At 39.3% G+C, this 25564-nt stretch overlaps 1 protein-coding gene across 4 annotated transcripts in view; it reads right to left on the bottom strand.

Annotated features, from left to right (window-relative positions):
• The window catches only part of ERCC6L2 (ERCC excision repair 6 like 2), a 133250-nt gene that overhangs the window by 45914 nt on the left and 61772 nt on the right, over positions 1-25564 (bottom strand). For all 4 annotated transcript variants that reach the window (XM_055125781.1, XM_055125783.1, XM_055125784.1 and 1 more), the window contains 7 exons: positions 20525-20596; positions 19846-19991; positions 18543-18638; positions 17717-17816; positions 7215-7367; positions 3089-3169; positions 696-1827 (listed from right to left, as the gene is read on the bottom strand). In XM_055125781.1, coding sequence (XP_054981756.1) covers positions 696-1827; positions 3089-3169; positions 7215-7367; positions 17717-17816; positions 18543-18638; positions 19846-19991; positions 20525-20596 — 1780 coding nt within the window. The remainder of the gene's footprint in view (positions 1-695; positions 1828-3088; positions 3170-7214; positions 7368-17716; positions 17817-18542; positions 18639-19845; positions 19992-20524; positions 20597-25564) is intronic.

Raw genomic sequence — 25564 nt, forward strand, 5'->3', positions numbered from 1 at the left:
CCCTTTGAAAGGTAAATTTCTTAGCACCATTACCCCCCCCCCCCCCAGTCTACCTTCTTTAATCAAACAAGAAACCCTCCAATGTATAGGTGACTACTGCAGCCCCACCCCCTGAACGGGGTGTGGCTGTGCAGAGGGTGTAGGCAGTGTGATCACCATCACCCTCTGAAGCACTAACACATTGACCAAGTTCACAGAGAAGCAAGAATGATTATATTTGTGCTTCCTAAAGTGAGCCAAACAGTGACTTTCGTCTTAAACATTAAACCATTAAATCTCAGGTTTAACATCATCTAAGGCACTAATTACTCGCTGGAGGGCCCTAAGGTGGGCAGAGGAACATGTCAGACTGATATGAGGGTTCATAGCAAGAGGCAAAATTTGAGAACTGCAAAAATGGCTGATGAAAGAAAAAAAAATGAAAGGAAAGATAAAGGAATAGAATAGGTTGGAATAAATTTTTTTAAAAAATAGATGAAACTACAGTATCCAGTGATACATATTTGTGTGATATACAAATTAGTACAAAAGCTGTGAGACATAAAAGCTCCTGGGATAGATAAAGTTCCTTATCTCTCTGGTCCTGCCACATGCCCACTTCCTTATCTATGTCTGGAGAATTTGAAACAGAAATTGAGAAACTGATTGCACAAAACAAGTAGCAAAGGAAAAGTTTCAAATTTCTCTGTAGTTACCTAAAAGTTTGTCCATTGATTCACACACTTGTTCTTGATTAACAACTGTCTTATTTGAAATTTTCAATGCTTTTCTTGATAGCAAAGTGGTATTTTTCTTATGGGTGGGCAATTTTGAAGAGAAATTTATTCTTTCTTTTACAGTTTTTGGTCTTTGGCTCTGTTCAGAGAAATGGATGTGGTTGACAGATAAATCATCATCTGAAGACACAAAATCATCAATAGTCTGAGAATGGCAATATACATTTGTTGCAGATAGTTGGTCTGTTTTCTTTGTTTTAGGGTCCCTTTTGTTTTCCCTGTTTCTCTTAGGCCTTAAGACATCAATTCTTCTTTGCTTTCTTACTCTTGACTTGGAGGAAATTTCAATGTCATCAGATTCATCACTAATATCACTGGTGCTTTTTCTTTTCACAAGAGATTTCAGAGGCATGTTCTCAGAACTTAACGGTTTTGAAATTAGTCCATTTCCTCTGATATCAATGTTTCTACTATTACCACCATTTCTTATTTTTGGAGAGTTTTCTGTTTCAGAACCTTCAGATTCATCCATAAGTGGTTTCAACCCTAGGTTATTTTTAGGTAATCTTTTTGTACTAAATTGGGTGGGGAAAATAATATCACTTTCATCTGACTCTGCGGCATTCTGGAAATCACATAGGTCAGCTGTATTCTTAATTTTTTTTTCATCATCAGACTCGGAAGAAGTATTCTGTTCCAATATTTTCTCATTTTTAAATAAAATATGTTCCTCATTTGGATTTAGAATAGCAGCAGAATTTCGATGATTTAAAGTACCGTAAGAGTCTGAACTTTCTTGATGATGAACACCACTGGATATAGGTTCTTCATCAGAACTTCCATCAAGAGAGACATTATTTTCACCACTTTCCTTAACTGCTTTACACTGTGTTTCAAACAACTTAGAAAATCCACACTGGAGTAAAGTAGGGTGGCCGGGAGGACCTGGGGCTTTACTTGAATTAGATGCTTTGTTTGTAATATTCTTTATTCTTGAGTCTCCCCCTGCTTCATCATCGCTAATATCACTGCAGAGATCACATGGTTCTTTTGCCAATAGTTCTGTGGGTTCCGCTGGATTTCTGGGTTCTTCACAGTTTACCTTGCTAGGCTACATAAGAAGCAATACAGAAACATTAGAATTGGTCAAGATAATATATCAAATCTGGAAGAGATCTGATATATTATCAAATAGAATGAAATTTGGGAAGAATGTGTACATCATTTAGTATTTTCTGAAAGAATTAAAAATGATGGATTTAATATCACAGTTTTAGTCACTGTATTTTTCATTTCAAGTTGACTAACTTTCAAAAAAATAAATAGTAAATGAGAATACTATGTTATCAAGTTAGGTAACAAAAACAGTGAAAATGGTCAGCAAGCAAAACCTGGTCATCCATGAATATAGCAAATGCCTTATCCTCTGAACTATCTCTCTGGCTCTGAAATGCATATTTTTAAAAAGGTCTTATGATAACAACATAGGCTCTGTATGAGATATAACAAATTACTAAAAAGTTCAAGATCAGGAACTCAAATAAAAATCTGCTTGAGTCAGGATACTTCAAGATTTAATACTAAGCATATAGATATTTTCCCATTCAATTTCTGTTTAGTAAAAAGTTATTTATTCATGTTGGGTCAGTCACCTATACATTGCATTTAATTCTGGATTTATTGGTTTTCTCGCTTGTTGTTTTTGGGCCACTCCTGGCAATGCACAGAGCTTACCCGGCTCTACAGTCAGGAATCACTCCTACTGGTGCTTAGGGGACCCTAAGGGATTCCAGGGACCAAACCCAGGTCAGCCGTGTGCAAAGCAAATGACCCATCCACTGTACTATCGGTCTGGTCCCGGGATCAACGACTTCTTACAGTTAAAAATTCCAGTGCCTAATGATTACTCCTGATTTTCTTATAATATCAGATGTAAAACAGATCTAAATTATTCACTTTGCTGCAGTACTCTACGTGTCCCTGACTTCCTTAAAATAGTTTTAAATTGCTGTAACAAGGATTTACATAAGTAGAAATATTTGTTCTAGGGGGTTTAATGTTATAGTATCACATCCACCACCAAGACGCTCCCAGCCATCTACGACAGAACAGGACCTGGGAGAAAGGGCCTTTCCGGCTCTTTCTCCCAGGTCCTCGGTAATGTCAGTTCTGCTGTCAGAGTGTAAGGATCTGTTGTTACTGGATATTGTATAATCCCTTGATTTGTTTCCCTTGATATCACCCACATATGAGTGAGATAAAAGACTTTCTTTTCACACTGAGAAAGAGAAGAGGAAAAATAAAGAGAAATTAAAGTGGTCACAGTCCTTGTTTCCTAGAAGTTCTGATCTACATATTAAAAAGCTGCTTACCTTTTCCAGCTGATGTACTTGAGGCTCCTCTCTCAGCCATGTCGTGGCCGTCAGCACGCCTGCTTCCACCCGGCCTTCTCTCTATTCAGAACGCAAATGGAGAGCACAGTGTGAGAACAGTCGGGTCAGGAGCAATGGTGTTCTATACGTGGAGCAAAGCAAGAATGACAGCGCGCAGCTCGCACTTCACTCTGAATGTTATTTTCCAGTCTGTTAGTCAAGGAACTAAGGTAGTTTCCAGAGCCTCCTTGAACCCCCTGGATCGTCGGGCAGAAGAGTTGTGCAGTGGAAAGACACAGGGAACATGAAATGCTTTTGGGTTCACATTTACTCTTCTCGGATATAAAATTAATAGTACTTTGCAGCAAACTTCATTAAGTGATCTAGCAGGAGAGAGAAAATAATTTGCTTTTTCAGTAAACTTATCCATCAAAACCAAACCTGTGTAATAAGATGACAGTAAGGGCATAGAAGAAAGACTTCAACTCCACAAATAATGTGGACTGGGAATTTAACATTCTAGCCAACATGGTGTTAATTAAAATACATTGATTCCTCTGAAGAGGCAGGTATCAAAATGAAAAGGCCTATTCTTTTTTTTTTTAATTTTTTGGTCACACTCGGCGATGCACAGGGGTTACTCCTTGTTCATGCACTCAGGAATCACTCCTGGAGGTGCTCAGGGCAGGGGGTGTGGGGGGGACAACCATACGGGATGCTGGGAATCAAACCTGGGTCGGCCGTGTGCAAGGCAAATGCCCTACCCGCTGTGCACTGGCATCTATCCTGTCTGACAGTCCGCAGACCAGCAGTGAGAGTCAACCTCCCTGGCATCCTTCCTAGTACTTTTTTCTCATACCTTCTAAACTTTATCACGAGCAAATCCTGCCAGTGCCACAAGGCTGGGTCCCTACTGCAGCGTCTCTCCTCGCTGGCCTCTTACTTGGCTCTACACTTTCAGTCTGATTTTCAATAGTCTAGACTACAGCTCAGCTTTCTTGACACTGTGCACTGGCATCAGTCCGCAGACCAGCAGTGAGAGTCAAAGTGATAGACCAGTGGTGGTCACCCTCTCCACACTGGACACGGGTACATATCGGGATGTGTGTGCTCGATCAAGTCATGTCTTCCTGTCATGTCTCTGGCCCTCTCTCTTACTCAATCCCACCCCTGACCTCTGTACTTGATGAAATCTGGGCATATTTGTGTTTCAAAGCCTCAGCATCCCCCTCTGACACAGCTGCCGTGTCTCTCAAAGGACCACTGGCCATCGCACAGGGAATCCCACCTAGCTGCCCCTTCCAGAACTGCAGTGCAATTTCCTTAAGGCTCTTCCTAGTGCCATTCCTCTTCTTTTTTTTTTTTAATAGAGAAATAATTTACATACAACATGGTACAAGTTTAAAGTACATAACATGATGATTTTATACATTTATATCACTGTATCTCTGTCATCCCATTGTTCATCGATTTACTTGAGTGGGCGCCAGTAACATTTCCATTCATCCCAGCCCTGAGATTTTAGCAGCCTCTCCTTACTCATCTTTCCCAACGACTGGAGGCTCTTTCAGGGTCAGGGGAATGAGACCTATTATTGTTACTGTATTTGGCATATCCAATACGCCACGGGGAGCTTGCCAGGCTCTTCCTTATAGGCGGGATACTCTCAGTAGCTTGTCGGACTCTCCAAGAGGCATATATATTTTCAAAGTAAATGCTTCGGGCCCCTTGGGACACTCAGCTAAGAGCACTGAGGGGGCACCAAGAGGCAAGAGATGGGGACAGGTGGTACATACATTTATATGCTGCAAAGAATTTCTATTGTGGATTTAACAATGACTACCATATCACTTGTTTTTTAAACTTAACTCTTTTAAAAAATCAATTTTCATAGTGAGAACATTAAAAATCTAGTTTCTTAATCATAAAGTCTGCAATGCAGTATCCCTGGCTATAATTCTATACTGTATATTAACTCTCCAAACTCATTTCTATTCCATAAGCTCTATTTTCCCTCCAGTATTCTATCATAACATACTACATGTTTCACTTAAATATCTTTTATTATCTGTCTGTCCCTAAATATAATTTACATTGTTTGAAGAAAGAATTTTTGTTTTAGTCATTTCTTAAATTTAGCTCCATAAATACCACCTGATATTTAGCATAAGCTCTGATTTCTGAAATGAATTTTCACTATTAATTGCTGAAGGGAAGCCATGGTAGAGATAACAGAAAGTAGAAAGCAAAAAGGAATTAAATTATTTAGAAATCATCAAACTAAGTGTTCCACAAATTCCAACTTATACAACTTAATTTTTTTTTCAGGGATTTCCTACAAATTTTACAAGTTAAAACTATCCTAGAAAGTGGAATATTTCTTTAATCTTATATTTGCTTCCTTTATACAGGATCTAAATATTTTTAAAATAGGGGTCAAAAATAGCATAAATCTATACAGACCTGAATAATTTTGCATTCTTTTTGATAATAATTTTAATTCAAAATAAAAATTTAATGACAATGGCCCTGACAAGAAGTGGTAGGTGTTTATTAATAACAGAGCCCTCTTCATTATTAACAGAGGGTGCACTTATTAATAAGTAACCCCACCCTCCATGCCCCATGAAAGAATAAGACATACTGGAGATAACTGGAGAATAAGAGAACTTTTAATATAATAGCCTGTCACAGTGTATCTTACCTGAACTTTTTTTAAACAAAAATACTGGCCCTTCTGATAAAATGGAGGACTGAATTACTTGAAGAATGACCCGCACAAAGTAAATAATATAATTTTAATACACATTAATAACAATGACTTAAAATTAGAAACATGACTATATGGTAGCATGTTGAACAGTACTCTAAGAAGGAGGTAAGATCTCCTAGACATAGGCAATAAGTGTTACTGATTAGAGAAGAGAAATGGGAAAGAATATTCATGAACAAAATAGCACATCCAACACAAGACAATGGGAGACTGCCAGTGGGCATCCTGCAGGACTCAGAATCCATAGTATGCATGTTGATGTGTTGTAAGAGTAACAACAGTCACAGAATCCAAACATAGATACTTTCCTCTTCCTCAATCATCAGTGCTTGCTCACAGGTGCTTCTGAGCCTGCGTAACACATGCTTACATGTTACATGATGCTACATCATGCAAATACTCTTTTCCATCTCCCACTAAAATGGTATACGTTTTAGGACACTTGAATGTTTTTACTGTGTTCACCAAATAAAGTATATTCAAGCTTTATTGTAAGATCTGGAAGCAAATCTCCTTAACTTTCCAGAGACATCTCTATGAGAAAGTTTCAAAAAATATTCCAGGGGCTGAAGCGATAGCACAGAGGGTAGGGCGTTTATCTTGCACAAGGCCGACCTGGGTTTGATTCCCAGCATCCCATATGGTCCCCTGAGCACTGCCAAGGGGTAATTCCTGAGTGCAGAGCCAGGAGTGAGCTCTGTGCATCATTGGGTGTGACCCAAAAAGCAAAAAAAAAAAAATTCCAGAATTGCTATATCAGTATCAATGAAAAAGTAGATTAATATCCTTAGTATTTGAAATTGATATATTCAAGGACCTGTAAGGCTTGAGGACATAAAGAATACTATTATTAAAGAACAAGAAACATCTGTATGCCGAGGATGAACACAACTGGGAGGTTTGAAATATTACTGTGGGATATTTACTGGGGACAGAAAACAAAAAACTGCATGAGACATATGACTGCATTTTAGAGAGTATTTGGTGACTTTAAATCAAAACATATTTTATACTTTTGTTTATTTAGAAAATTCCCTTTTTTAGTTCCTGACTCAACAGCTGTTTTCTAAATAATAAAGTTCTCTATGCTAGCCGGAAAATGCCCTTTGAGATCACACTATCTAGTTTACACTTTCTAATTACATGTATATTAATTGTAACTATGGATAGGAAAATCTTAGAGGAATAATTAATTCATTTTTTAATTCATCTAAAAGTAAGCAGAAGCTCTAAGTATTTTTACAAATAAAAACAAAAATATTTGATGAAAATCATCAACACTTGTCTTTCAAGTTTCCTGAGGTACAAAATCATTTTTAAAACACTATCAAAAACCCCCCAAAACTTTCACACCTCCAAGATATCCTTTGTAAGACAAGACCCTTGGGATCTCAATTTGAAGAGGTTCTTGACCCCAAAAAGCTCTCCTTGGTGCTCTTTCGATCCTTGAACTGCTTCAAAGTAACGCTTGGCATTTTCACTTCCAACCACCGCACAGTGAAGTTGCTAGAACAGGAAAAAACATAAGATACTTTTGAAATGTTTGTGTCAATGATTGACCAGTATTTCATGGCATTTCCTGTTTAAAAGACACAGGTTTAAAGGAACAGGGAGAAGAACCTCCTCAGGAGGAACCTTCATTTAATTTCTGCAGAAGATGTTGCTATGGACTGGAGCGATAGCACAGCAGGTAGGGCGTTTGCCTTACATGCGGCCGACCAGGGTTCGATTCTTCCATCCCTCTCGGAGAGCCCGGCAAGCTACCTAGAGTATTTCGCCCACAAGGCAGAGCCTGGCAAGCTCCCAGTGGCGTATTCGATACGCCAAAAACAGTAACAAGTCTCACAATGGAAATGTTACTGGTGCCCGCTCGAGCAAATCGATGAGCAACGGGATGACAGTGACAGTAACAGTGATGTTGCTATTACAGTGACATCATCACCACCATCACCATCATTATCTGGCTGGCTTTATTAAAGAAGATGCCTTAGATTTCCAATACTAAGATTCCATCTCTGTGGAATAGTTATCTGATGTGAAACGTCTGATAGGACAGTATATTTTTGAGGCATTTTTCTCCTTTCTAGACTCATTACAGCAGAAAGCAGTTGAAATAGGCAGCAATAATCACTGTATCACCCAATATAATTATAAAGTACTTACATAGTAATCTAATTAAGTGTCAAACTAATTATGATCATGGTTACATTATCAGTTAATAACAAAAAAAACAATCACTGTTTTAGAAACAGTACATTTTGAAAGAAAAATATAGAAAATATAGAAAGAATGGGAGGAAACCCTTAAGACATGCAGCGCTTTAGAATTGCTATTAATTAACTACTCATTTTCTTTGTAATTACCAAGTATGATATAAAAATTTAAAATTAAGTACAATCTGATTAATCCCATGTATTTAAAATCTCTTGAAAGAAAGAATACACAACAGAAAGCAATTTAAGGGGCTGGAGAGGTAGTACAGTGGGTAGGGTGCTTGTCTTGTGAGTGCTGACCCAGGTCTAGTCCCAGGCACCCTATACAGTCCCCTAAGCCCACCAGGAGTGATCTGTGAGTGCAGAGCCAGGAGTAAGCTCTGAGCACTTCTGTGTGTGGCCAAAAAAAAAAAAAAAAAGTAACTTACATTTACTAAAATTATTAGGAAGTGCAACTTTATTGTGACCATCACCAGTTGATCTCTATCTGCAAACTGCATGAAACTATTCTAGACACTAAAATTAATTATTTTTAATAACAGTCACTTTACTGAATACCTAATACATGTGACACATCTTTATATTCTTTAATTCCTAAAACCCTGTATTATCTACCACTTAGAAAGAATTTCTTTACTTTGGAAACAAGTTTAGAGAAATCTGTATGGAACCATAAAACTTCTAAGAACAGCCAAAGTTATCCTAAGAAAAAAGAAAATGGGAGTTGCTGCATTCCCAGACTTCAGTTTCTACAACTAAGCCACACTGATGAAACCACATGGCGCTAAAATAAAGACAGACTCTGAGACCTGGTTATTTGTCTTTTACTTTCTTACTTCACTCAGCATGACTTCTTCCACCACTTCTATCTAACTCTGATGGATTAGAATGGAGAGATTAGAGATAAATACTTAAATTATAGGCAGTTTACTTTGACAAAGGGGCTAGATACAGAAAGTGAGCAAGGAGAGCCTCCTTAACAAATGGGGAATACTGGAGAAACTTAATAGCCCTACTAAAAAGAAAAAATTAGACTCCTTTCTCACACATACACAAAAGTCAATTCAAAATTAAAGACCCTGATTGTAAAAACTAAGGCACGCCTATGGGCATGTGCACTCGCGGGCTCTCCAGGCGGCTCTGTCTCACAGCCCATGTTCGGTGCTCTGGAACCGCAGTGTGTGACTGTTGGTCAAGGGCAGGCGACGGAAGGAGGAAGGCCAAACTGGTTGCTCGATCAGTTTATTTCATTCTCTCTGCTTCTCTCCCGGCTCTAGATCTCTCTTTGGATCTCGCCCCCCCAACCCACTCTTCCAGTCTCGTTAAATCCCCCTTGCATGAGGGGGTTTGGGCGTACACATAGGTGTGCTCACAATCAATAGGGTTGAGGTTCCTTTCCCTCAGGGGATGCTTCTCCTAGGACTGATTCTCTTTCAGCAGGAGGATCCACCCAAGGGCGGAGTCCCTTGAGTGTGTTTCTTCTCTCCTCATCCAGCAAACACATAAGCATTCATAATATTAATCATTTTGTATGAACACAATAAGAAATGCATTAAAGCTTATAGAATTGCTCTCCTGGGGCCATCTCGATCTCAGACTATAGTGCTCACACCAGATCAGTCTTTCCTATCCCTAGCAGGGTCCTAGTCTCGTCATTACTTTTGGATCATGACAGCATTTGTCTAAGATCAAGCTCTTAACTGATAGTTAAGAATTAGGCACTTTGGCCAGGCCCATCTCGATGCCAGGGTAGCACATAACTCACCGCTTGCCCTGGATCTGTCCTATCCCTCGTCGGGACCCTGCTTTTGAGGTGCTAGGAACTGAGGGCAGCTGAGGCTTAAGTGGAGAAAGCAGATACCCGGGAAAAAATAATATTCAAAGCCAATGAAGTCCCAAGTTACAAATGCGTAACATTGTCTTCTTGTGTCTATACAAAAAGGACATTGCTTTAAAGTAAATTAATCAAAAGGCATAAAGAGAGGAGAAAGGTAATATTAACTTATAATATAAATTCAGTATCCTAGGAAGGTCTGACCTTACAAATTAGCAGAGTCAGATTAGGGGGAGAAGCTGATTAACTCTTTTTGGGGAAGAGAGCATAGAGAAGTGATTACAGCTAAACAAAGGGATGGGAGAGATTCGGGAACACCTTGATGGGTGAGACTGGGGTAAGCCTAAACTCCGGGAAAAACCGGGACAAGCTCCTTGTGGCAAGGGGGGAGAGGACAAAGTAATGTCATCCTACACCTGATACAAGACCTGTTTCTATAAAATATACTGAGGAAAACACAGGCACAACTCTCCAAGATATTGACCTCGGAGTCTTCCAATGATAGTACACCACTGGCAAAGATAACCAAAGCAGAAATAAACAAATGGCTTTATATCAAAAACTAAAAAGCTTTGGCACTAAGAAGGGAATGAGGCCAAAAATAAATTTCTTTGACCACCTGTCTGTTCTCGGGCACTCGGGTTGTTTCCAGATTTTGGCTATTGCGAACAGTGCTGCAATGAACATATAGGTACAGATGTCATTTCTATGCTTTTTTGAACCCTTGGGACATATTCCCAGAAGTGGTATTGCGGGGTCATATGGAAGCTCAATTTTTAGTTTTTGAAGGAATGTACATATTGTTATCCAGAAAGGCTGGACCAGTCGGCATTCCCACCAATAGTGAAAGAGAGTCCCTTTTTTCCCCCCATATCCATGCCAGCACTGTTTCTTTTCTGTTCTTTTGAATGTGTGCCAGTCTGTGATGTGAGATATCTTGTTGTTGCTTTGATTTGCATCTCCCTGATATCCCTATATTTTAAAGAGTTCCTATTTAAATACATTTCGTTTTATCTCATAAATAGTCTGCAATTTTGTATTCTCAGAAAATTAGCTTTGCTATATGTCAATTGTGCCATTTCTCTTAATATTATTGTGTGGGGGGACATAAGTCTCTGTGCTTAAGGTCACTGGTGGATTTTAGGGAACCAGGTGGTTGTAGGGGTCAAAATGGGGTCAGTCATGTGCAAGTCAGTGCTTTAACTTCTACACTATCTCTCTGTTCTAGTTTTTCATTTTAAAAGTTTTTATTAATTATTTCTATTGCCTCCATTACTCAACATTATCATTAAAAGTTGGATTCTGACATAGAAAAAAAAAACACTTTGAAAGAAAATTTTTACAAACCTTACATCAAAGACTAATGTCCATGATACAAAAAGTGCTCTCAAAGCCCAGTAACAAAGAAACAAGCCCATACAATATGGGGGAAGGAGATTAACGCTTCCTCAGAGAACACATAAAGATAGCCAACAGGTACACACATAAGTGTTCACCTTCAGTGATTATCAACGGTTACTACAGAACAATGTGCTATCTATCATGTCACATGGGTAAGAATGGCTTATATATCAAAAAGTCCAGAATTAAGTGCTGGTGGCAAATGCTGGTGGTCTTGTTCAGCCTCTTTGAGAAAAAGTTTCTAGACTTCTTAAAAAAAATTACTAGAATGGGGGCTGAGCAATAGTATAGCAGGTACAGTACTTGCCTTGCATTGCTCATCTGGGCATTACTTACAACAGTCAAGTTCCGGAAAAAACCCAAGTGCCTGACAACACAGGAGTGGATAAAGAAATTCCGATTTACATATAAAACGGATTTGCTGCACTATGAGAAGTTTGTGCAGCTGGGATAGAACTGAAGGAAGACACACTAAAAAGAGACAAGTACCAGACAGATGACTTGGCTGATATGCTGAGTATAAAGAGATACAGCAAGGGATTAGAAAATTACTATTGGACACATCCCTGAGATCAAGAGAAGTGTGATCCACAGATGTCAAGGGAAGAAGGGGACGTGTTGGAGATGTGGAGAATCTGGACAACAGGGAAGGGATGTCTGCATTCTCTCAGTGGGCATGATATAGCAGTACTACAAATGTGAAATAGTATTTGTACTACTGTAAAAACTACAATTAGTAGTTGAAAGAAATTATAGTGATCTGTTACACAATGTGAATACTAACAGTATACTTTAAAATGCTTGAGGATAAATTTTATGTTTTTTCAACATAATTTCAAGATAAATATAAAGTTTCAAAGCAAAAATACTTATATCCTTTGTTCGAGAACCCTACATATATGTTCATGAGATAATGTTATGTAATTTTCTGCTCTTACAATGTTTTTGGTCAAATTTCAGCATCAATAGTCATATTTCTAAAGTAAATGAGTATTTCTATATTTATTTTATTAGATGAAACTGTGATTTGTCAATCAAGTAGAAACAAACAAATGGGACTATATTAAACTAAGAAGCTTCTGCACCGCAAAAGACACAGTGACCAGAAAACAAAGGCAATCTACATAATGGGAAAGGATATTCACCCAATACCCATCCAATAAGGGATTGATATCAAGGGTATATAAAGCACTGGTTGAACTCTACGAGAAGAAAACATCCAACCCCATCAGAAAATGGGCCGAAGAAATGAACAGGAACTTTTCCAAGGAAGAGATAAGAATGGCTAAAAGGTACATGAAAAAATGCTATCCATCACTAATCATCAGGGAGATGCAGATCAAAACAACCATGAGATACCACTTCACACCACAGAGACTGGCACACATCCAAAAGAACAAAAGCAACCACTGTTGGAAAGGATGTGGGGAGAAAGGGACCCTCCTGCACTGCTGGTGGGAATGCCGACTGGCCCAGTCCGTTTGGAAAACAATATGGACACTTCTCAAAAAATTAGAAATTGAGCTTCCATTTGATCCAGCAATACCACTTCTGGGAATATATCCTGGAGAAACAAAAAAGTATAGTCGAAATGACATCTGCACTTTTATGTTCCACTTATATGTTCATCCCGGCACTGTGTACAATAGCCAGAATCTGGAAAAAACCTGAGTGCCCGAGAACAGATGACTGGTTAAAGAAACTTTGGTATAGTTATACAATGGAATACTATGCAGCTGTTAGAAAAGATGAAGTCATGAACTTTGCACATAAGTGGATCAACATGGAAAGTATCATGCTAAGTGAAATGAGCCAGAAAGAGAGGAACAGACATAGAAAGATTACACTCATCTGTGGAATATAAAACAACAGAGTAGGAGACTAACACCCAAGAATAGTAGTATATAATGCCAGGAGGTTGGCTCGATGGCTTGGAAGCTGGCCTCACACGCTGGGGGAAAGTCATCCCAGATAGAGAAAGGAACACCAAGTAAAATGTGATTGGAGATCCCGAGCGGGGAGGGAGATGCACACTGAAAGTGGACTAGTGACCGAACATGATGGCCACTCAATACCCCTACTGCAAACCACAACACCCAAAAGGAGAGGGAGAGAGAGAGAACAAATTGGAATGCCCTGCCACAGAGGCAGGGTGGGGGGGATGGGATTGGGGGGTGGGAGGGATACTGGGTTCATTGGTGGTGGAGAATGGAAACTGGTGGAGGGATGGACTCTCAAACACTGCATGAGGGAAAAACATGCACGAAAATGTGTGAATCTGTAACTGTACCCTCACTGTGACTCACTAATTAAAAAATAATTAAAAAAAAAAAGAAACTGCTTTGTGACTTAGGCTTTCTCCAGAGGTTTTTATTTTCTGGATTCTTTCTCTAGTAGTCTGTTTTTGTTCCCTCAGTTAGCTCTAAAAATATACTAATTTTAAAAAGGTTTTTTTCTTTATTTCTTCTTCAGTATCTGTGTTAGTTCCCATGGCTCCTTAAAAAGTTAACATAGACTTGGTGCCATAAAACAACAGAATATTAAACCTTCTGCTCTCTGGAGATGAGTCTTACTGGGTCTCCCCTCCGCGCCCCCGACTCTGGCTGTCAGCACTCCTTACCCTGTGGCCTGTGTGCCAGCTCACCCAGACCTCTGCCTCCTGACTTGTGCTGTCCTTCCTCCCGGCTCTGCCACATTTCCTCTGCCTTTCTTATAAAGACACTATGACTTAGGGACAAGTCAAAAATCCAGCACAATCTCATCTCACATCTACAAGGACCCATTGTCCCATAGTACAGTAAAACATATAAATTCCAGAGATTAGGCTCTAATAGCTTAGAGGGATAGTTTCATAATTTTTTTTACTATTTTAAAAACTTTTCAATAATTACTTTTTATTTGGTATTCATTTTTAGCATTTTTACATGCTTATCTCAATGATATATTGCAATAATTACTCAAAAGGTGTATGATGGAAGTATTTAAATTTTCTGGGGAATTGGGATGGGCTTTCTTTTTGATTTCAGCAAAAAATTTAAACTGTCACACTTCACTCCTTTGAGTATTTCTTTTTCTTTTTTTCCCCCCCTTTTGTGTCACATCTGGCAATGCTCAGGGGTTACTCCTGGCTTTGAATTCAGAAATTACTCCTGGCGGTGCTCGGGGGACCATATGGATGCTGGGAATCGAACCCTGGTCGGCCACGTGCAAGGCAAATGCCCTACCCATCGTGCTATTGCTCCAGCCCCTCCTTTGAGTATTTCTACTTACTACTTGAGAGAATTCTTACCAATTATCAGTTGAGAACAGAAAGCTTTGTTGACCACAATTTGATATATCTGGGGCAATATTATAATAGACAAGACACCCTATTAGGTCTTCAGTGATATTCCAAAGGAGGACCACAACAGTTACCTCAAAGATGCCCTCTAGAACTTTTTAACCACTTTCATCGAGATACCAGGATTTTCAACACTATAGTCATAGTTGGCATGCATGCATCATCTCACCACCACCCCTCCAGACAGCCACACCCTGTCAGGGCCCAGGGGCCTCCCCGTTGGCACCCCCCTGGCACAGCTCCACAGACAGAACCTCCGGTTCCAGTGATGCTGGCCACTCACTGCTCTCAGTTCCTTTTTCACCAAACATGAGGAGAAGACCATCGTTCTTTTGACTTTACTGTGGAGGTGGTGACATCTATACACATGTAGATGAATAAAGCTAAACTTCTGAAATGCTACGAAACTGTAAATCAATGATAAGTTGATAAACTACTTTTCTTTCTTACAGGTATATAAATTTAAAAATCTTAACATTGTGAATAGTTCTGTGCTAATATATCTTTAGATTTACATGAAATAGATAAGTCTAACAAATGTAAAATTTTAGTATGAATGAGAATTATGAAAAATTTAAGGGAACAATCTGAATTATACCTGTAACAGTATGAAAGTATGTTTTATCCTAAGATAATATACTACAGAAAATTCTTAACTATCTGCATTAATAAGAAAGAGATTTTAATTAAAAAAAAACTATACGGGGCTAGAGAGAGTAAGTAGGCAGGACACCCGTCTTGCATGCAGCCAACAGGCTGATTCCTGGTACCCGGCATGGTCTCCTGAGCCCTGACAGAAGTGATTCCTAAGTACAGTCAAGAATAAGCACTGCCCACTGCTGGGCATGGTCCCAAAACAAAACAAAAAAAACTCTACTGATGTAAAGAAATGAAACACCTGATCAGACGAGCATTCAATATAAAGGAAATGCAAGTGTTATTGAAAATGTGTACGATTCCTAAGCAGGACAGGAGTAAACAAGCATTTCTTAATCTAGCAGAGGCAGCCATAAGCACTGTGAGTGCAGGTCATCCTCAGTGCGAAGTGCTGAGGAGTTTGTCTTGTTTTTTGAAGAAGCACCTTTAATACTCTTTTCAAAATTGGTTTCTAAGCAATGAATTCCCTAATCTGTTGCCTATCTTTGAAGCTCTGTATTATCCCTTCAAATTGGAATGATAGTCCACCTGGACACAGCATTCTTTGTGAGGTTTTTAATTTCAATCCGTTTTTGTAATGTAGTGATCCATTCTCTTCTAGCTCACGGAGTCTCATTTAATAGACCTTCTGTGAATCTCAGAGCTTTCCTGTGTATGTAAGTTCTTTTTGATCCTGTTGCTTTTCATATTCTGTTTCTATCTGTAGCTTCCTTCATTCTAAGTACAATGTGTCTGGACTTTTTCTATTTGAGACTATTTTCATTAGGACCCTTCAGGTCTCTTGGATCTGGGTACCTAGATTCCTCAACTCTGGGAAAATGTTATATATGATTCCCTTAACTATTGGTTCTTACTAAGATTTGTCTTTCTGTTTTTCAGAGACTCTGATGATTCTTACATTGTTTCTCCAGAACTCATCCCATAATTCTCTGATGCGCTATTCACTGTTTTCAGTCTTCTCCCCATCTTCTGTTGTTTTGGAGTGGTTTCTTCTCTCTCATTTTGGAGCTCCTCATCTGCTGTTATTCTGATGCTCAAATCTTCTATTGGATTTTTCTAATACCTAACCATACTCTTCATTTCTGAAGATAATTTTCTCACTTTGGCTTTCACACTATTTTGTGCTTTACTGACTACCTGCGCCATCGTTTCCTTGAGCTCACTAAACATTCTCACTGTGGTGTCCACTAAAGTTGTTCTCTGTGAGTTTATAGAGCTGGTTAAGCTTTCTCTGCTTTCAGTCACTAACCTTGGCGGAATTCCACATATGTTTCCCATTCGTCTGCCGCACACTTGCTGTGCTGAGGGTGAGTTTTGGCAGTTAGCCCCCTAGTAGTCTCTGAGGGATTGTTCTGGGAGTTGCTCTCATTCGCCCTGCCTGTCTTCACTCAGTGACAGGAAGTGTAACTGTGAGCAGCGTGCGGTGTGATGAGCTGCCGTGTGGCTGCACATGCAGCAGTGTGGTTCTAGAAATGTGGAGCAGAGCCTGGGAGGGTTGGGGAGCAACCAGAATCTCGGAGATGTGGAGCTGAACTGCTGATATGCCAAGCGTGGAGTCACTGGCTGAGCTGAAGCAAGGAGAATTTGCCCCCAGTTCCAATAAAGCTGAAAGATGTCAGCCAGGAGATTAATCTCACGAGAGAGCGAGAGAGAGCAAGCGAGAGCGAGCGAGTGTGTGGTGGTGTGTAGGGGAGAGAGGTTGAGGCAGAGTTTCAGGACATGTAGGGGACCTAGCCAGAGGAGAGGGAACTGCGGGAACTGCGACCCCAGTAGTTCCAAAAAGTTATTCCCCTACTTTTTTTTTTTAAAGTATCTGCTGTCAGCTTGGGATACCCAGAAGTGGCACCAACCGCTTTCCTTTGTCCTCAGCTGTTTAGCTTGATTTTTCTCCCTCAATTTGACCCTAACTCTCTTTGCCTCTCAAGGTTAATGATACTTTCTGTCACAGAGAGAACTTTTCCTTCTTCTCCCAGAAGTTTTATGTCCTTTTAAAACATTGCTTTTGGAATTTCCCCATGAAAATATTTGAGAATACCATAAGAGCCTTGATTCAGGCTTCAGTTTCAAACTGCAGTGACTACCTTTTCCTAACATGACTGGAACCTTAGCTATAGCCTATCAAGTTCATGGCTGAATGTTCTTTAATGGTTCACATCTTAAAATGATGTTATAAAGCAACTACTTTATATGAAGCTTGAAAAATACCCATCATCTTTTATTAGATACCAGGCTATTTTATTTCATAGATGAGTCACATCAATAGGCAGTGTGGAAATATATGTATATATATGTGTAGTAATAGGATTGAAAAATTACTGCGATTAACAAAAAATTCTTACCTGCAACTAGTTAAAGAAAGTATTTTATGCAAATTATTTCTAGTTTTTAATACAAAAGAAAACAAATTTACCTGCTTATATACTTGTCGTAAATACATGATTTCCTCCACGGTTCCCAAGGATATCAGTCTAAGCACTTTGACATCCCTGCACTGCCCAATTCTATATGCTCTGCAACAATATTAAAAACAAAAACAAACACAATTCAATTGAAGGGCCAGAGAATTAGTATAGGGATTAGGCCCTGAGCTCTGGAGGGTGTAGCCCCAAAACCAAAGAACATGACTGACAACAAATAAAAAAAGAATGCTTTTTTTCAATATTCTGATTTGCTCTCAACATGCAATAGTTGCTAATTTCATGCTTAAAATTTCCCTGTGCCCTCTACTAACTTTGTAGCTTTGGTTTTAGTTATTTGGCTTTTTTGTGAAGGGGGAAGGGTTACATAGGCAGTGCTCAAAGCTTACTCCTGGCTCTGGCTGAGGGGTCATTTCTTGGGGAAGCACATGGGGTGCTGGAGACTGAACCCGGATCAGCTGCATGCAAGGCAAGTGCCCTGCCAGCTGTATGATCTCTCTGGTCCCTACTGTTTGGTTTTTGTTTCGGCTTTGGTGCAACACCGGTAGTGCTTAAGAGTACTCGTGGTACGGTGCTCAGGGGTTGCTCCCAGTGGTGCTCGGGGGACCACGAGTGCTTAGGATTGAGTCTGGCGCTTCACGATGCAAAGCATGCTCCCCACTCTTGGAGCTACCTCCTCAATCCTCTACTGTAGGACTTTTTCTGTCACTTTCTAGATCATAGAGGATCAAAAAATTCTGTATTCTGTACATTTTTAAAATTTTTCCTACTAAAATTAAAAATATTTGTAGCCCACTTAAAATTTTCTAAGTATCACACCTGTCAATAGCTTGAAGATCATTAGCTGGATTCCAGGTAGGATCAAATAATACAACAACATTGGCACCAACAAAATTGAGCCCTAGTCCACCAGCCCTGGAGAAAACAAAAAGTCCACATTAAGCATTTTTTAAAAGTTGCTCTAAAATTTAATTGTACCATGGATCTATAATTAAAACAACACAATACTGCATTGTCATAGTGAAACAAGTGATTAAATTATAAATAAAATATGTTATACTATTTTGCTACTTCAGCATATTGTTTTAAAAACTGACCTCTAATGTTCATGTAAACAGACTATTAATTTCTATAATTTTATATATTCAAATAATATTTGTGCAGACTTCTTTTAGAATTACCATTTAAAACTTATGGCATATTCCACTTAACTATTAAGTTAACTATATTATTAGTTATATATAATCTGTAGAAATAAAATACATGTTATATGTAATTATACAAATAAAATACATCACCTAGTAGATTATATTCCAGTAAACACCTGCCTGAAACAAGGGACAGAGAGAGAAGGAACTCGCCGTGTGCACGGAAAGCAGAGAGCTCTTTCGGGATCCTTGAACTAAGTACAAAAACTATGACACAAAAACGGTTCTCAGGGTCGGAGAGGCAGAACCTGGATGGAGCACTGTCTTGAGCACAGCCAGTACCCAGTTCCATCCTGGGTCCTTTCAGTCTCCCAGAAGGGACCCCTAAGTGCAGAGCCAGGAGACGAGCACTGCAGGTGTGGCCCCCAAACAAACAAAAATTCTAAACTAATCAATTAAGAATTAAATCTGATTACTCAGAATACAAAACGTAAGTTAAAAACTCTTCCTGTTTGGGGCTGGAGCAACAGCACAGCAGGTGGGGCATTTGCCTTGCACGTGGCTGACCTGAGTTCAATTCCCAGCATCCCACAGGGTCCCCTGAGCACTGCCAGGAGTTATTCCTGAGTGCAGAGCCAGGAGTTAACCCCTGTGCATCGCCGGGTGTGACCAAAAAAGCAAAATAATAATAATAATAATAATAATAATTTTTTTTAAAAGAACATTTCCTGTTTGTTGGAAACATCCGTTTCTCAAATTGGTATCTTTATAAATGCAAAGACAATGAGAATTCAATGATGGTAAGGGAACTGAGAGAAATTTCAGTAAAACTCAAGATTGTTATTTAAATCATGAAAGCATTTTTGCACTTACTAAGTCAATAAGGCATTATCACCAAAAATTAATCCAGTGCTGGTAAAAATTACACTAGCTCTAAATAACAACTAGATAAAAATTATCATTTATTTTCCTACATTGTGGAGACAAGGCAAACATTGACACCCTGCGTACTGTTGAACTCCTTCACAATCTTGACCCTTTCCTCTGATTTGGTACTTCCATCAAGTCGGCGGTAGTCGAGCCCAGATGCCATGCAGTATTGTTGCAGCACATCAAGTAGCTAGGGTGGAAAGGTAGAGATGGGCAAAAAGAATTCCAGGTTTAAGAATTTTCACACTACTACTGAGATAATGATTACCAAGTATAAATTACTACAATTAACAATTTCTTTCTAATAATTATAAAAGCAACAAATGTTTTTCTGTCTTTTTGCCCATAATCCTGAACCTGACTTCAATATTTACTAAGCTGTTTTTCTCAAAGAATCAATCTTTTAGGGGAAAAAGTTGGTTTTTAATGTTTTTAAACTAAAAGTATTGGCTAAAATTTTATGTAAATACATTCTATTATTTTTGCCATTTCGACATCCTAGGACTCTTAATATGGTATGTAACACTGTATTATTAACAAGATAAACAAAATTTATAAAGTATCAATGTTACAGGTCTGAGGTCTGAGGGTCTGTTTTAAAAGTTACCCTTCTTCCATTTTCTGTTTCAATTATGAGACAAAAAACCAAGATGAGATCCCCTGGGTTTTGTGCTTCTGGAGTTAGGGCTTAAGCCATCGAGAACACATTAAAATGAAACTCACCTTAGTGGAGAAAGAAAAAAGAAGAACTTTATCTCCGTTTTTCCTGCAATGGGCCAGGAGCTGCTGGAGCACCTGTGAATACACCATTGAGCACCCGTGAGCGACGACAGCCACGGCCGACCTCACACACACGCAGCCATCACTCCGCCGGGGAGTGATGAATTAAAGTAGAGAATAATGTATTAGATGAGTTTATCAGCAAAGTTCTTGATACATTTATTTAATTTTATCTTAATATGGGAAAATCTTGGGGCCGGAGCGATAGCACAGCGGGTAGGGCGTTCGCCTTGCACGCGGCCGACCTGGGTTCGATCCCTGGCATCTCATATGGTCCCCCAAGCACCGCCAGGAGTAATTCCTGAGTGCAGAGCCAGGAGTAACCCCTGAGCATCGCTGGGTATGACCCAAAAAGCAAAAAAAAAAAAACAAATATATGGGAAAATCTTAATTATGGGATATACTTAAATAAAATAATCTAATTTCCAAAATGCACTGTCTTTACACCTACAATATGTTTGGAAACTTGAGAGAGAGAACAATTTTTTTAAAGAGATATTCAAATTTTCTCTGGATGTCAATGAGAACAAGTGAATTAAGCTTTACTTGCACTAGTTTTACTGAATAATAAAACAGTAATACAAATAAAGGTGCATCAGAATTTCATGATTTATTACTTAGTTAAATGTTTTAGAAATGCTAAAATTAGGACAGAAATTTAGAAAGATTAAAAAATCTCACAGCACATAGATTACAGAAGAACTGAGCAAAATATAGAGAGGAGTCCTGCAGGTTCCGTGCCCCATGCCAGCACTCTCCTACACACTTCCCTTGCTACTGGCTTCTGCAGTGGCCTGTGACTGTTTATGATGAATGAATTATTAAACTACAGTGACAAACTATTCAAATCCACTGGGGCTCACTCGCGTGGTGTTCATTTCTAAAGATTTTGACATGTAAAAATGATGACATGGACCCACCCTCACAGTGTTACATAAAGCAATTTCACAGCCCCCAAATTCCTTGTTCTGATTATTTGTATCCTTCCACAAACTTCTGCTGATCAGTAATTGTTTTGCTTTCCCTACAGCTTTGTCTTTTCTGAAATGGTATATAAGAAGTACAGGGATTTCAGTGCTTGGGTGAATCCCCAATCGGTCCCTGGCACCACATATGGTCCCCAAGCTTCTCCAGGAGAGATTCCTGAGCAGAGCCAGTAAGAGCTGACCAGGAACAGTGCCAGGCATGCCCCAAATCAAAACCAAACAACAACAAATTAAATAAAATGTTGTGGAACTGGAATCAAACTTGTTTCTCAGTATATGTACTTCTGGTATCTGCTCCCTTGTCTTTTCATTGTCTAAAAGCTATTTTCCTTATACTGTTAAATAATATTCTACTGTCTGTGAAGTAGCAGGCAGATAGGGAAGCCCCCTCCCCAAGCGATGGCAGTAAATTTTCTAGGAAATAAGAGCTGTGAATTTGTGAAAGCCAACCTTGCAGAAAAACAGGAACTAAGGCCTGATAAGACCCTCACCAGCAATGGACCCTGAGAAGACTGGACACCTACCCATGAAGGAAATTCCTCAAATACCCTCGGACCTCTCCCTTAATCTGATTAACTTTAGTGATTCAGCCCAGAGAAGACTTCAGAACAATCCAGACCAAGACATCCCGAAGAGATACTCTATAAAAGCCACCTTGAACAAAGGAAGGACATGCATATTCTGCCTGTGCCCATGTGGCCGAGCACATGTGATACCTGAGCACATGCGTGGCCCACATCTCCCTTCTTGAGATGTGTGCTTTCGTGCTTTCGAGTCGAATGCTGGAATGTGTGTGGGCTCTCTCCGCCCTTGGAGAAGCCCGGGTACTCTCTTGAGCACATTACTCTCCACTCTCTCCCACTTTCTCTCCCTCCTTCCCTTCAAAATCTCTGAATAAAAACTGTGTAATTTCACTGCGTGTCAACTCCTGAAATTCCTTTCTGTGAGGCAAGACAAGAACTCAGTAACCCTGGGTCTAAGGTGGCAGGAAGAAAGTGAGAAAGGGACCATCTTTCTCCTCTCCACTTCACATGAGCTGCCCTTGGAGTCCATCAACATCATCTGGATATACCAGAGTAAACTGTGGAAAGACATTTTAGTTGCTCCCAAGTTTGGGTAATTATCATAATGACATAAAGTTTAATTCATTTCAATAAATACCAAGGACTGTGATGGCTGGGGAAGATGGTAATAGTACATTTAGGTTTGTGACAAACTGCGCAACTCTTCCAAAATGGCTTTCGCAGTTTTCACTGCTAGCAGCAATGAAAGACAGCACCAACTGGTCTACCTCTTCACTCGCAATGGGTACTGCCGAAGCCTGGGATTCTGCCACTCTAATTAGCACAGAGCCGTATCTCATTAGTTGAATTTTCAATCCCTAATGACATGAGGCTGAACAACCTTTCAAATGTTTATCTGGCAATTTAAATCTCTTATTTGGTAGGGCATCTGTCTGTCTCTGGCTCATTTTAAAGTGGATTACTTTTTTTGTTTCTTGTTTTTGAGTGACACCCAATGGTATTCAGGGGTTTCTCTTGGCTCTGAGGTCAGGAATTACTCATGGTGGCGATCAGGGGACCATGTGGGATGCCAGGGATTGAACCTCAGTAGCCCCTGTGCAAGGCACACACCCTACCCCCTGTGCTATTGCTCCGGCCCTGGATTATTTTCTTATTGTTGAATTTTAAGGGTTCTTGTTAAGATACAAATCTTCTATTGATTTTATAAATACCTTCTCTAATTTGGCTTCTTTCCCTTTTTCTTAAAAATATTAAAGATTAAAATTCAAGAATATACTACAAAGTAATTCATTTTGATGGGAATGGTGTCATGCCTAATGTAATTTTGGGTAGTCGAGTATCTTACAGTAAAAAAATAGTGACTCCTTTTTGATTTAAGATCTTCACATGTATCTTTTGAAAAAGACAAATGAATAACATGAAAAACTATTAAAGCTAAGATTACTAACAAAACTTCAAATGATACTGCAAACAACATTGGTCAGAACCTTTACAATTAAAACCTTTACAATGTTTTATCAGTCACTTGTCTCCCATAGAAAGAGACGATCTACCTCTTGACAATCCAAAGTAAAGGAACCAATTCTGGAGGTGTTTCTGACTTAAGAGACCTGGATCTAGCTTTTTTCAAATCCTTCATTCAGACCTACAAAGACGAATATGATCCTGGGTAGGGTTCCAGCAGCACTAACATTCCTTTTTCCTTCCATTCCCTCCCCCATCTCCTCAAACATTGGCTTAGTGGTCTTTCCCACAAAAAGGAAAAATAGGAAAGAAAATTTAAGATGATAAAATAAATGTATCATGGGGCTGGAGCGATAGCACAGCGGGTAGGTCGCTTGCCTTGCACGCGATCGACCCAAGTTTGATTCCCAGCATCCCATATGGTCCCCTGAGCACCACCAGGAGTAATTTCTGAGTGCAGAGCCAGGAGTAACCCTGATGCATTGCCTGGCGTGACCCAAAAATAAATAAATAAATAAATAAATAAATAAATAAATAAATAAATAAATAAATAAATAAATGTATCATGCCACCGAAAAATACAGATAAATTTTAAAAAGGAATACATGACTTAAAATACAGATGCCAGTTTTACTGAATCTGTACAAAGAAACAAAAATCTATGTTCAGATATAAGATTATTTCCTAAACTGTTATTGAGTATAAAGAAAAACTTTACAAACAATTATTATTGAAAGAAAATAGTGAATATATTTGAATAATGAAAATATACTATTCAAGAAAAACATAGAAAGTCATTTACTGGAAGTTACAGCCCCTCAAGAGAAATAAAACAAAGTCATGTAGAAATGCAGTAAACGGACTTTTCTTAGGTAGGCAAACTCTGGACTTTGATTTCACAAAGCATGTATTATATTAATACCTACTCATCACATGAATATATGACTATATTAATATCTAATGTCTGGAGCGATAGTACAGTGGGTAGGGCATTTGCCTTGCACGCGGCCGACCCAGGTTCGATTCCTCTGCCCCTCTCGGAGAGCCCGGCAAGCTACCGAGAGTATCCCGCCCGCATGGCAGAGCCTGGCAAGCTCCCTGTGGTGTATTCAGTATGCCAAAAACAGTAACAACAAGTCACACAATGGAGACCTTACTGGCGCTCACTCGAGCAAATCAATGAACAATGGGACAACAGTGCTGCAGTGCTAACTATAGGTCATAGGTTACAATAGTCTAAATTTTATTTTATATTGATATACGATATTATCGCACACCCCGCCACCAAAATGCCTATGAATGTCACCCTTTGTCACCTTTGCTCGAATATTCCTTCCCTCCCATCCCTCCTATTGTCTGTTAACTGAACTTTATAGTTTTGGTACAAACTGTTTAGTATAAACCTCCCTCAACACCACCATTTGCTTGATACCCTCACCGACGCTGCTGCCTTACTTCAACTCACCTACCTTCTGCCCTCCTCTCTCCCCCCAACTCTGGCACTCTCAGGCCTGTCTTAGTGGGTGAGGTTTATTAGCTACTGATACTGCCTACATCCTCAAATTGTAATATTCCATATACCACAGATGACATTCTCTATTTGTCCTTCTGCCTCTGGATTATGTTTCTCAGCATTAGACCCTCTGATTCCCACTTGTTGAGAATGGCATGGCTTTCTGTCCGAGGGCTGCACAAAATGCTCCACTGTGCATATGTGTTACAGAGTTTTCTGTCTTTCCACCTGGTGTTGGGCATTTGGTTCGCTTCCACACTGTACCAGGAGTTGCATAATCTCTTCAACTTAATGTTTTTGTATTCTAGGGAGAGATTCCTAGAAGTGGGGTAATCGGGCCAAATGACAGCTCCAGTCTTACTTTCCTGAAAAATATCCATATTGTTTTCCAGAGAGGCTCAGTCAGGGGACATTCCCACCAGCAGTGAATGAGGATTTCTTTTTTATCTGATACCCTCCAGTATTTAAAATTTTTAGGCTTTTTGATATATAACAT

Source organism: Sorex araneus, chromosome 2 (genome assembly GCF_027595985.1).
Source record: "Sorex araneus isolate mSorAra2 chromosome 2, mSorAra2.pri, whole genome shotgun sequence".
Classification (NCBI taxonomy): Eukaryota; Metazoa; Chordata; class Mammalia; order Eulipotyphla; family Soricidae; genus Sorex; species Sorex araneus.